Source organism: Physella acuta, unplaced genomic scaffold (genome assembly GCF_028476545.2).
Source record: "Physella acuta isolate Inbredline_101_S28 unplaced genomic scaffold, ASM2847654v3 ptg000245l, whole genome shotgun sequence".
Lineage (NCBI taxonomy): Eukaryota > Metazoa > Mollusca > Gastropoda > Physidae > Physella > Physella acuta.
The window spans coordinates 497,865-510,128 of record NW_026731764.1 but is presented as its reverse complement, the minus strand read 5'-3'; the positions used below and the strand labels follow the sequence as shown (position 1 = coordinate 510,128).

The window sequence follows — 12,264 nt, the reverse complement described above, 5'->3', positions numbered from 1 at the left end:
AGTGTGGTAATTAAATTAAAAGATGTTTTATTTATTTTAAAAAGTTTATTTATCTAAAAATGTACAGATTTATCTAAGACTATGCTTTGCTAGCAGTATATCATTTAGAGTATATTGATTTATTTTCTTTAACAGAGAGCTCCACAGAGGAACTATGGATTACCCATTAAACAGACACAAGAGACCGTTTCTTGAGACAGAGAACAAGGTATTTTATTCTACATAATGCTGTTTAAAAAGAAAAAGTGATATTTTTGGACAATGGAAGTGGGTTTCTAAACATTTTCTTGTTTGGCTACATTCAAACTGAATTAATTCTAATTATAATCACACGCACCATTAGCCTTGTTTTTGTTTTGAGAATTTATAAACCTAGCTGTATACAAAGTGCGTATGTACTATATTATGGTTTTATTTAATTTCTGCAATAACATTGTACTATTTAGCCACCGGAAGGAACTGAACTAGGTTTACATGATGAGGAGTTTTATGAAGATGATGTTCCTGTAACCAAGACAACTGATAATATTGTTTTTGTAAATGAAGATGATGACAGTGATGTTGATGTGGTGTATGTAAATTGTAAAAAAAAGCAAAATCATGAATCTAGATATGCTCAGGTACTTGAACATAATAATGCTGTTGATTTTTTAATCTTTCAAGCCATTAATCCATCTACTTGGCAAGATTTATTTAGCTTAAAAATTACTTCCCTTTAATTATTAAAGTTTTGTACTTAACTAAATCTTTATTTTACTATAGGCTAGTCATTCCCCTGAGTGGATGAATATGAAAAAGACCATTGCCATATGTTACATTGGTGTAATGCTCACTAGGCCAGATATCTTACCTTATGATGTTGTAAGGTGAGTCAAATTTATGCAGATCATAACTGGTATATATAGACAATGTTACTTAGGGAAACTGTTACGAATAGGAGTAAAAAAAATAAAAAGTAATCAGTTGTTGAACTTCTTTGGTATTTAATGTAACTTATGTGGTTATAAAAAGACACAGCAAATCTGATCAAACTGTAAACAGTTTAGAAACAAACTATTTTGAAATATTAAAATTGTCAGTTTTTAGTTGTTGTATTAGTATGCTTATTTAATTCAATTATAAACAAAAAACAGTGCAACAAATCTAGCATTATATTCACTTTTGAGTAACTTGAAACTGTTTTGATCATTTCAGATGGGTGTATGAGAGTAAAGTGCCATTTTTATCTTGTACCCACCTACTCCCATCAGATATGGTTCTTTCTGCTGGAGATCAGGCTCTATTTGAGACAGTAAGTTTATCAACCAGTTTATGTTTACTATGTCTGCTAAATGTAGCGCCTATTACTCTCCTATGAGACAGTAAGTTTATCAACCAGTTTATGTTTACTATGTCTGCTAATGTAGTGCCTATTACTCTCCTATGAGACTGTAAGTTTATCAACCAGTTTATGATTACTATGTCTGCTAAATGTAGCTCCTATTAACTCTCCTATGAGACAGTAAGTTTATCAACCAGTTTATATTTACTATGTCTGCTGAATGTAGCGCCTATTACTCTCCTATGAGAAAGTAAGTTTATCAACTTCAGTTTATGTTTACTATGTCTGCTGAATGTAGCTCCTATTGGCATGTCCTGCTCTGTTAATCCTGGTAACAGTAAGGCTGCAAAATTATGGAGGCTCAAACAATATTGGGAGCTGTTAGATACATGAGTTGAGTTTTAGTCAGGGCTTTTGCCTCTTTCCCGTTTGTATTCCACCATCTAGTTTAAATAAATAGGGGGGGGGGGGGGCATTGTGAATTTTTATTTAGCAATCTCACATTCAATTGCTTAGTCATAATTTTCCGAAACTTGTTTACTATATCCATCAACTTAATTCAAATTTACTCTCTGATGTGCTAAAATTTACCTCTGTTTTAAGGCATTACCAATCACTTTATACTATACCAATACAATTTTGTCTGAATGTCTATTCATTCTACTTATATTTTCCAAAGCCCAACTCAGTGGTATATTGTAAATCATTTGCTCTCTCCACCAGGGCCATTTTGACTCCAAGGTTTTTATCAAGGAACTCAACAAAATTTTGGTGTATCTTGATTTAAAGAACCTGCCAACTCCAGAACTCAGATTTCTTATTACTCGCTTTACAAGGGAACTAAATCTTCCTGGTAAAAGCTTTGCACTTTTTTTTGTTTTGTAACTGTATAAACCAAAAGACATGCTATGTTATGTTGCAGAGAAAAAGAAAAGTTTTATTTTCAATTGTTATATCATAATATGTTAATAGCTCTGTTAAAGTTAATTTATGAAATTTTATGCAGTACTTTTAAAAAGACACAGGACTATGCTGATTTTATTATTTTGAAAAACAATTTTTCAGAGGAAATAGCAACTGTCAGTATTCGATTGACTGAAATGATTCCATTTTGTTCTACTGCTAAAAATAAACTTTTCAAGAGGATAGATGTGCCAGCTATGAGCTACATAATCCTGGCAGTGAAATTAGTTTTTGGACTGAACGACTCCTTAGAGTGGTACTTATATGTTTTGTTAGAATATCTCATTTGTTAGAAAATATTGCTTTGGTTTACCAATTATTTTTTTTTACTTATACTTAACTGTTTTAAAATTTATTATATACACTATTTTATACAATAAAAGCTTTTATAGAATGGTTTTTTTAAAGTTCAGTAAGAGCTTTTTTTTTCTAGTTTTTGTAAATTTTTGTCGATGTAAAAGTATTATTTTTAAAACTTTCTCCAGGAAATTATCAGAATACTCATCCGCTGCACAGGAACTCGGATTAGGTAAACATCCTTATAAAATTTGCACAAGTATCTAGTACATTCTCTTTAGTTGTGCTATAAATGTTGTTCTCTGACCAGGGTCTAAGCTCTTCATATGGAGTGAATGGAAAAGGTTCATGATACAGAAATGTGCTAACGAGTTTGTTGCTTACAGAGAGTTGACCAGTAATATGTGAGTATTTGAAAATTTTAGCTGAACTTTGAGTCTAAGGTTAATATGAATATAGATAGAGAAATCACTTTTTATAACTTCTTGGGAAATCACTTTTTATAACTTGTTGCCTTTTTAAAAAAAAATTTTTTATTTCAGAACTCACTCTAGACTGAGTAGACTTGACCAGCTACTAGAATGCTATGCTGCAACTGACCCAGACAAAAAGAGACTGACAACCTGTTTTACCCTGAATGTTAATCAACGGCCAGGTTTGTAAAGCTCATTGCTTGGGCTATACCTTATGTCGTAACAAATACACTGAAATTATATTTTGGCAGTACATTTTTATTTTTAAAAAGTCTGGCCACTACATATTGGTTGACTCAAATTACCAGACCAGATGCACTACAATACTGATGTACAGACTACTGCAAGATTTAGAGTCATGGCTACTGAACTTGTGACTGATAAACTAATTTGTTTAGGAATTGAAGAGAATGTCAGCATTATAAACATTGTGTTGCTGTCAGAATTTATACCAGTTATACGCGTGTATTAAAATGATTAATTACTATGGTAAATCTTTTTTCAGTCCGTTGCTATGAACAGGAGTTTAAGGAGGCGATGAGAAAGCCTCTTGAGATAGCCTTGGATAGATATTATTCTTCTGTTAAGTTTAATGAAGGTTTGTCGGTTTCAAAGATCATATTTAACTTTTATAAATATGTATGTTGATACATAGACCTTTCTAGACTTCTACTTCTTAATTCCTTCAGCAATTAAGAGAACATATCAAAATATTTATGCTGATTTAACTATTCAATTAGGCCTGATTGATGTGTTAAGAATTCCATTACCAAACTTAGTACTCATCCAACTTGAATTACAACAGATACAACACATGCCTGTGATGTTGACTGGTCTAAGCAAGGGGAAAAATTTCAGAAAGCAACCATTTGCCACATAATAAAGTTTCAGGAATTTAAAGAGAAAACTTGTAAGTCAAATTCTTATCTTTCCAAGTGTTGTTTTCTGTTGTTCATAATTTACAAAAGCACATGCTAATAGGACTGGTAAGTAGGTCAACATCCAGTTCTATGGCTCATGCAGGTTTTATTGAGCCATAGAAATGGTTGGTGACCTACTTACCAGCCCTATTCCAATGACAATCTTTAAAAAATAAATCATATGGAGAATTTTTAAAAATTTTAAAAAATATTTATTTACATTTGGCAAATTTTAAACCTGCATTGCTGTCTTTTGGAATTTTAAAAATTGACAATCAACATGGATTTGTTTCTGTTTTTTTTTCAACAGCTAGTGGTGAAACAGACTCTAAATTAAACCAGATACATGCTAAGTATAACCTGCCAGTAAGGGAAATAACTCAGTATGAACGAGTGTCAGACGCGGAGCACTTATCAAGCAATCGGCATGAAAGTTACATGTGGTTCCTAAACCTGGCCAGCCAAACTATTGACTGTTCACCATTAGGACTGGATAAATTAGTTGTGATTTTTGTTAAATACCTGGTGGAAAAGTCTAAAGGACATGACATGGTTGGGATCAAGTGTAGTAATTTTGGTTTCATAGAAGCAAGAGTCTCAAAGTGATTTAAAAGTATACCTTTTAAAAAATTTGTTACACCTGTTATTTGTTTTTAAAATAATTTATTACTAATGTTGAATGTTTTTAAGGAGAAAACTCAAATTTTGTTTCTTTTAGTGTAGCATTCTCTACATGCTACAACTCTTGTATACCTCACATTTCAATAAACAATTTGAAACAATTATGTATACAATAGTTATCTTGTTGTTTTCAATTGTTTTGTTTTTTCTAGTGTTCTTATCAAATTATAATACCTCACTCATTTCAATAAACAATTTGAAACAATTATGTATACAATAGTTATCGTTTTCAATTGTTGTTTTTTTCTAGTGTTCTTCTCAAACTATAATTTTTCTAAAATTGTACAAAAATATTTACTTGAAGCAATTATTTGTAATAGGTGTCATGACAAACTGGAACTATCACCAGCCATCTGACACCTTAAATAGTTATCTGCCCTGTTTCACTTCGTCATTCAAGCTAGCTTATAACTTTTAATATATTTAAAAACAACTGACCCAGTCAGTTAAAATACTTTGTCATCTGTTGGGAAAATTTCTTAGTGGTAATGATCATCTTTCAAATATGATTGAACAGTTTACTCATCTGTTATTAACATTACTACTGTTCTGTTACATACCAGGGGATCTATAAATAGTTCTAAACAATATCTTAAGCAAGCAGTTACATGTAGGCTTTAACTATGTTGTAATAATACTTATGCACACAACCATATTTTGGGTATACTTAAGGTATAAATAAATATTTTTCAAATAACTAAATTTCGTTCGGAGGTTGGGGTGGCGGTAGAAGTACTTCGGGGAGATGTCTGAAAAAAAAAACAATGGGGAGGGGGTTACAATTTGCAAAAAAAAAAACGTGATGGACGACCCCATTTATTTTTCTCAATTTTTTTAAATAAAATAAAACTTCCAAAACACCCCACCACCAGTAAGAAAAACGCTCATAGTTCGATGGCCTATTTTGTTTTGAATGAGGCTACTCGATATAGAAGAGTATGTCATATGTTGAAATCACCGACAGGTCGGCCAAGAGTGGCCTAATTTATAAATCAAAATGTTATAAATAACTAAACCAATTTGCGCAATAATTTTAACCATTATATCTCAATTGCTGCCCTAATTTTTTGACGTCGGCAAAAGTTCTGTACCACACGAATAATGCAATCGTTATATCGATTATTCTATTGATTGATTTTATTGAAAAAACCAGGGCGTTTGTGCTTAGTCTTGGAGGAGAATAAGCAACACGTCTATGCTATAAATAGGATTCTTAACTAGAAAGTATTGACGTAGGTAACAGGTAAATCTTAGTCATGTCTTCGTTACTGAAGTTTGGAGCGAAAGTTTTAGAATCTTCATTTTTAGACGAAGGAAAAAGGAATCACAAAAAAGATAAATCATATAAAGCTCACAAGGTTTGACATTTTAATGCAGTCTGTTTTTATTTTGTTGTTTTTAGTTTAGTTGTTGCCAAAGAACATCATGTTCAATAGGTAGCCTACTTTTATTGAATTTTACCCCCCCCCCCCCCTTTCTATTTTTCGTCAATAATGTGTAGCTCTCTAGCAAAAAGATTCTAGATCTAGACTAGAAAACGAAACAGCAATACCTGTAGTGAAGGTAAACAAAACTGAAATTATTAATCAAGTGCGTGAAGCATAAAAGGCTAGGAAGTAGTAAAAGGAAGCATAGAATTATTTTAAAGGTATGCCCATAGCTTACATTTTAATTAATTAATGATGAAAACTTAGATTTTTATAGTACCTGCTTTAACAGTTTACTATTATTATAATTTATAATATTGTATAAATGAAAGCATTTTTTTTTTGTTTTGTTAATTAAAATTTGTATGCCTTTGCCATTTTACTACACCTTTCATCCTATGATCATGAAACTTGGAGGTTGATGAGAATACTTCAGAATAGGTTTTCGTGGAAAAATAAATTACAATTTCACAGGGGTGGTGCCCCAGCAGGGTGCGTTGTGACTTTTCTCTATATACAATATTAATAAAACAGTATATAAAAATAAAAGTCAGATGCGTTCATCAGATTGCCATGAAACTTTGGGGAGTTGATGATAATACTTCAAGGCAGGTTTCTGCAAAAAAAAAGTATTTTTTAATCTCACAAGGGAGGGTGCTATTTTTCTCTAGATCTATATATGGTATGTAAAAAATAAAAGTTGAAAGCGGTTTGACACAGTTCATCAGAGTGCCATAAAACTTGGGGGATTTTATGAAATTGCACTAGAGATGTTCTGCAAAATGTAATGTAACATTGGCTCAGTGGGGATGTGGTGTAATGATGACCCACTGAGGTGTAGTGTGTTTAAGGTCTGACCCTGAGAGATAACAAAACCAATGATGCTTCTTGCTTCTGGTTCCTTATTTATTGCATACACAGCGTTGCACAGAATAGTACACTTGCAAGTACATAGGTAGATCTAGTACAAGTACATATGGGGTCATCCATAAATGACGTCACGCTTTTTTTGACAATTTTTACCTCCCCACCTCCCCTCAGTCACAAAAAGCCAGCCCTCCCCCCCCCCCCCCCCCCCGCCCTAAAATGACATCACATCTCAGTCTACAACCCCCCTAAAAATTGCTTAAAACATCGATATTTTTCCAAAATCTTGTCTGGACTCTGTCAAAATAGAGTATTTTAATCAATTCCTATTAAAACAGTTTTCTAAAACGCGAAATAACGTCTAAAATTCGTTTTCTAACATTGCTTTTTTATAATGCAAAAGTGTGATATCGCACGATCTAAACCCCCCGCCCCTCCCCCTCATCACACACCGTCACAAAATTACAGACCCCCCCTCCCCCCTACGAGTGTGACGTCATTTATATACAACCCCTATAGCCCTAAAACAAATGTAAACAAACAATAGATTACATATTTGAATACACAACCAACCACACATAAGCTATATCAAATACATGGGTGCAGAGGCTTACCAAACTAGCTGTCTCGTCATAAAATAATTCAGTAGAAAGAGAAAGTTATAGCCAGTATAACAATACTATCAACAAGGATGCAACTTTTGTGAATATATCGAATTAGATGTGTTCGCCATCGACTTGGGCTCACCCATGAGCACAACTGCGCCTATATTTGTTTTAAAGAGTGTGATAGGCTTTGGATTTCATGAGTTGTTATAGTCACTCACTAAAATGAATCAGGCACATTGTCCGGTGCCCAAAGAGGTGCTATTTGGCTCCCCAGGCTATGCCGTGAGGGCAATGGCCCTTAAGTTAATTTTAAAGAGTGCAATAGAATAATGATAAGATGTGGTATTTTGTCGTTCACTAAATCAAATCTGGCACGTCTGACAGTGCCCAGCAGGGTGCTGTTTGGCACCCTGGGCCATCCTGTGAGCACTATGCATTACTGACATGGTGGAACATTCGATGATTAAACCAGGCCAGTGGCTGTACGCTGTCCCAACAGGGCCCCTCTACGTCCCTGACACCTGGGTGGTCGCCAAAGTGTGTTTTAGCTCACTATTACAAAGAGTGATTAACTTACACTCAAGGCCATTGAGCATACTGGGCAGTAGTGGAGGTAAACCCATTCCCCGTCAAGTATGACTAAAGAAATATAGCGCAGGCATTGTTTACATTTAAATAACTCAGTTTTAGAAAAGAGACTTCTTTTTCAGTTAGAACTTATTGAAAAAATTAAAATATAATTTTTTAAACCACTCTCCACAGAAAATGGAGTACTATGGCGATTATCAGCAATATGGTGGTGGGCAGCATATTGCAGGAGGACATAGCTATGCTGGAGGGCAGCATTATGGTGGAGGACACTCATATTCAGGTATGCCACAACAACCCATGTACCAAGGACCACCACCATCACAACAACCATATCAAATGTACCAGCAGCCGAGTCAACATTATGGTAGTTACGGAAGCTACTACACTAACAATGTCTTCAAAGTTAATGCATGGGAGGTAATTTAAAAATATTTTATTTGTAGTGTAAGCCATTTTAATAATAGATACAATTAATGGAAGGTCATTAAAATTCAATAGTTTAGTTCATTTTTAAATAAAATTTTGAATAATTTACACATAAAAATAAATTAAGAACTTAAAAGTTTAGTACATTATTAGAAAAAAGGAGCCAATCATTTATTTTTTTTATCTGAATGTCCCTTTAAACAAAGGCCTATCAATTTCGTCAACCAAGTGACCTTGAGATGGTGTTTGCTCAAGAAATGCAGAAAAATCCAGAAAATGCGGTATTTTGATTTTGTTGTTAGTTATAGATAGAGGAAAATATCCATTATAGCTGCATAACTTTAATTGGGTGTTAATTAAATTAATAATAACTTTACACACTTATTTTAAAATATATAAATTACACACCAATTTTTACAAACTTTGTTATGTTTACAAATATTTTTTAAAAAAATGTATTGATTTCATTTGTTTTGTGGAAACATTTAGATAAGGAATGCTATTCAAGCAGAAGACTTAATGAATGTTTTGAACAACACTCCAAGTATCAGGAATTTTTTCAGAAGTATGGACAGTTTTTTTTTATTACCAAATCAATTTAGGCTCAAAGGCCATAAAAACTTGCTCAGTGTTGGTTTCATTTAATTTTTGTTCCCTAATTTTATATTATTCCTCCTCAGTAAACTGGAGCAGAGAGATGTGTAGGTAAGTACTCTGATACCTGGCTTATAACAAACTATTGTCTACATTATTTTAAAAAAAAATAATTTTGGTTTGTGTCAGAACAATTTTTATGTTTTTAAAAAGATGTTAACCTTATTCAATATTGAATACTATTCAGTGTTTTTCATCATTTTTGTTGAGCACAGTTAAAATTGGACAGTATTTTATACTAGTGTAAAAGATGTATTAAATAGGGCCCACAAATTTTTTTGTTTAATAAAATTTAACTTAACACTTTATTTGTTGCTTCTTTTAACAGTATAATGATTGCAATGCTGGATGTATCCTTATTTAATACCAATCAACATAGCACTAACTATAGTTTAGAGCTGACAGATTAAAATACAGTAAAGATGTTTAAATAGCTTGAAAAATTAAGCATTAGTTTAGTGTGGATTATTAAGTTTTGTGCTAAATGCTATAATCCATTAAAAAAATTGTTATTAGTAAATATAATTGTTTTACTTTCTAAGACAATACATTTAAAATGGTAAAAATAAAAGTAAAATTAGTCCTTTACAAGTTGTAGCGATCCCAAGATGGCTTTATGCAATGGAATGAATTTTTGGAACTGCAGCAGTGTCTTGTTGCCTGGTTTAAAGTTTTTTGCCAATATGATTTTGATCGGTCTGGTTTCATTGATGCTTCGGAACTTACTCGAGTAATAAGACAGTTATTTGGTAAGATTTGAAATTATTTTTTTTTTGGAAACTTCAATGATATTGTGCTAAAAGTTATCACAGAGAAAAATTATTGAAAATTTTACAATTTGTTTATATATTTTCAAATGCAATAGTAGATTGTTTTAAAGGTTATTAAATATTTCAAAACGTTTAAACATACATAACTTTTATAAAAAAATTGCTAAAATAATCCATTTTGTTAGACAAAGTAAAATTACAATGGCCAGTCACTCTATGTTTTCAGGGTACCAAATTCAACCTCACACTCTTGAAACTATATTAAAACGTTATTCTCGAGTTGTCCCCCCTAATGGTCGCTGCATCATTGCCTTTGATGACTTTGTTGCTGTGTCAGTTAGGTTAAGAGCTTATACAGGTTTGTTAAAAAACATTTTTGGGAAAAATATTTAATATAAATTTAAAATAAAGAAGTCCAACTAATTCAACATTAGATGTATAAGTATAATTTAGAATTAGTTGGAATAGTCTGAATAATGTTTAGAATTTTGGATAAGACAATTTATCTTCTTTTAAATAAAACAGATGCATTTAGGAAGAGGGACAGCCTTGCACATGGTGGCAATGAAACAGGCAACTGCACACTTGGATATGACGATGTAAGTTATTTTATAGATCTGTGTGTTGAGAATAATTTAAGTTTAAAATCATTTCTTATTGATGTAAGCAATAAGTATAGGCTTACATAATCTCAAGGAGATGTGGGTAAGCATTAAAACAGCTTTGCATCCTAATAACATTGTTGGATCTCTTCTATAGGACTAGGCTTTTAAAAAAAAAATTAACTTGACAATTTCTGTTTAAAAATTAATACATTTATTTCGCCAGCCTGCAGAGGAACATGTTAAATTATATTTCCACTTAGTAAATAAAAGTGTAGTGTGTAATAAAACTAAAACTGTTTTTAAATTATTCCTATAGTTTCTAAGATGTGTGCTGTGTCTTTAAACTATGATGGAAACAGCAAAAAGTTTGTCCCACAAGAGCTAAAGCCATCCTAAATGACAAGCGCCACTATAAGGATAACTGAGAAATGTTAGTTGTTTTCTACAATTCTTTGTCTCTCGTTTCATCAAATCCTGTTTTTATTAAAGAAATTTAAGATGAGTAAGTGATACAGTTTTTAATAAACTAGTAGTATGTTTAAATAGTTTTTTTTAACTATAAATAACAATTGTTATTTCCAAATGTCATTTCATTCTGAATGAAATAAAAGAGAAAACATTTGAACTAATTAAGTAAATTGTCAACTGATATTCATCAGTGTATAATGTTTTTGTTAAAATGTTAGTTATTTTTATTCAGTTTCTAAGTAATTTAATATCAGGCTATTTTATTTTTACAGTTTTTCAACTATTTTTATATACGTTTACCTTTTAAATGATACTAATTGAGCAAACTGTAGACAGCATTTTATGCACATCATTAAGTTAAATATAGCTATAATTACAACAAGTTATGAAATTTCTCAACTGTTTCAAAATAAATTTTATAAATTGAAAATAATTGTATTTGGATGTTTATATAATGGCTAAAAATAACAAATAAAAAAAAATTTATTGCAACATTTCCATTCCAATGTTTTAGAATTAGTGCAATGAGAATAATTTTCAATAAAAAAGATGCTTTATTTTATATTAAATTACTAGGCAACCTAGTTTTATAATAAATGAGCCTTTTTTCACCATTATTGTACAAGAGAGTCATAAAGTAGGCTATGCAATAATACTTGTGTTTTTATTATCCTATTCAAAGTCTGTGATTAAAATTTTACTTGGCTATTCTATTACAATTTTTACTGTAAATAATTTACGTTTTGATGGTGATTTTATTTTCAAATAATAAACTTTTATACTAATATACAAAACCTTGTGAGTTTTGGTAATTGTTGTATATAAATGTACTGCACTCTTAATTTTTTACAAATGTATGAAAACATATATATAAATTTATAAAATATTTAAAGTTTTGTTTAACCAATTTTATTATTTTTAAAAATTGGGCATATTTCACTTTGATATTTTGTAAACCAAATTTCATGAACACATTGTTTACATATTTCATTTTTTTCATACTGTTTTGTCTCTTCACATTTACTCAATCCATTACTTTCAACTGTGAGGGATTACAAATATTTAGTTTTAGTCCTATCCTGTTGACTGTTTTGATTTTTAAAAAAGTATGTACATATTTATGTCTGTATGGAATGATAGCAAATTTGTTTTTGTTTTTATTGAATTAAGATAAATAAAAGTTGCAAAATTAA

At 31.3% G+C, this 12,264-nt stretch overlaps 2 protein-coding genes across 4 annotated transcripts in view; both read left to right on the top strand.

Moving 5' to 3' along the window:
- Nucleotides 1–4,726, top strand: part of LOC131938466 (TATA box-binding protein-associated factor RNA polymerase I subunit B) — a 7,204-nt gene extending 2,478 nt beyond the window's left edge. The window contains exons 6-17 of the mRNA XM_059296507.1: nt 136–208; nt 447–620; nt 763–866; nt 1,195–1,291; nt 2,045–2,174; nt 2,387–2,540; nt 2,770–2,813; nt 2,892–2,985; nt 3,124–3,236; nt 3,560–3,652; nt 3,860–3,964; nt 4,285–4,726. Of these exons, the coding sequence (XP_059152490.1) occupies nt 136–208; nt 447–620; nt 763–866; nt 1,195–1,291; nt 2,045–2,174; nt 2,387–2,540; nt 2,770–2,813; nt 2,892–2,985; nt 3,124–3,236; nt 3,560–3,652; nt 3,860–3,964; nt 4,285–4,580 (1,477 nt within the window). The 3' untranslated portion in view covers nt 4,581–4,726. The remainder of the gene's footprint in view (nt 1–135; nt 209–446; nt 621–762; nt 867–1,194; nt 1,292–2,044; nt 2,175–2,386; nt 2,541–2,769; nt 2,814–2,891; nt 2,986–3,123; nt 3,237–3,559; nt 3,653–3,859; nt 3,965–4,284) is intronic.
- Nucleotides 1–12,264, top strand: part of LOC131938469 (sorcin) — a 25,423-nt gene extending 13,159 nt beyond the window's left edge. Inside the window, exons 1-10 of one of the 3 annotated variants that reach the window (XM_059296509.1) lie at nt 5,844–6,013; nt 8,320–8,565; nt 8,781–8,855; nt 9,064–9,139; nt 9,255–9,279; nt 9,557–9,578; nt 9,827–9,977; nt 10,225–10,356; nt 10,524–10,597; nt 10,920–12,264. In XM_059296509.1, coding sequence (XP_059152492.1) covers nt 5,912–6,013; nt 8,320–8,565; nt 8,781–8,855; nt 9,064–9,139; nt 9,255–9,279; nt 9,557–9,578; nt 9,827–9,977; nt 10,225–10,356; nt 10,524–10,597; nt 10,920–10,946 — 930 coding nt within the window. In that variant the 5' untranslated portion in view covers nt 5,844–5,911 and the 3' untranslated portion in view covers nt 10,947–12,264. Of the gene's footprint in view, nt 1–5,843; nt 6,014–6,188; nt 6,304–8,319; nt 8,566–8,780; nt 8,856–9,063; nt 9,140–9,254; nt 9,280–9,556; nt 9,579–9,826; nt 9,978–10,224; nt 10,357–10,523; nt 10,598–10,919 lie in introns of those variants that run through there. The other 2 variants (XM_059296510.1, XM_059296511.1) reach the window with 2 other exon arrangements.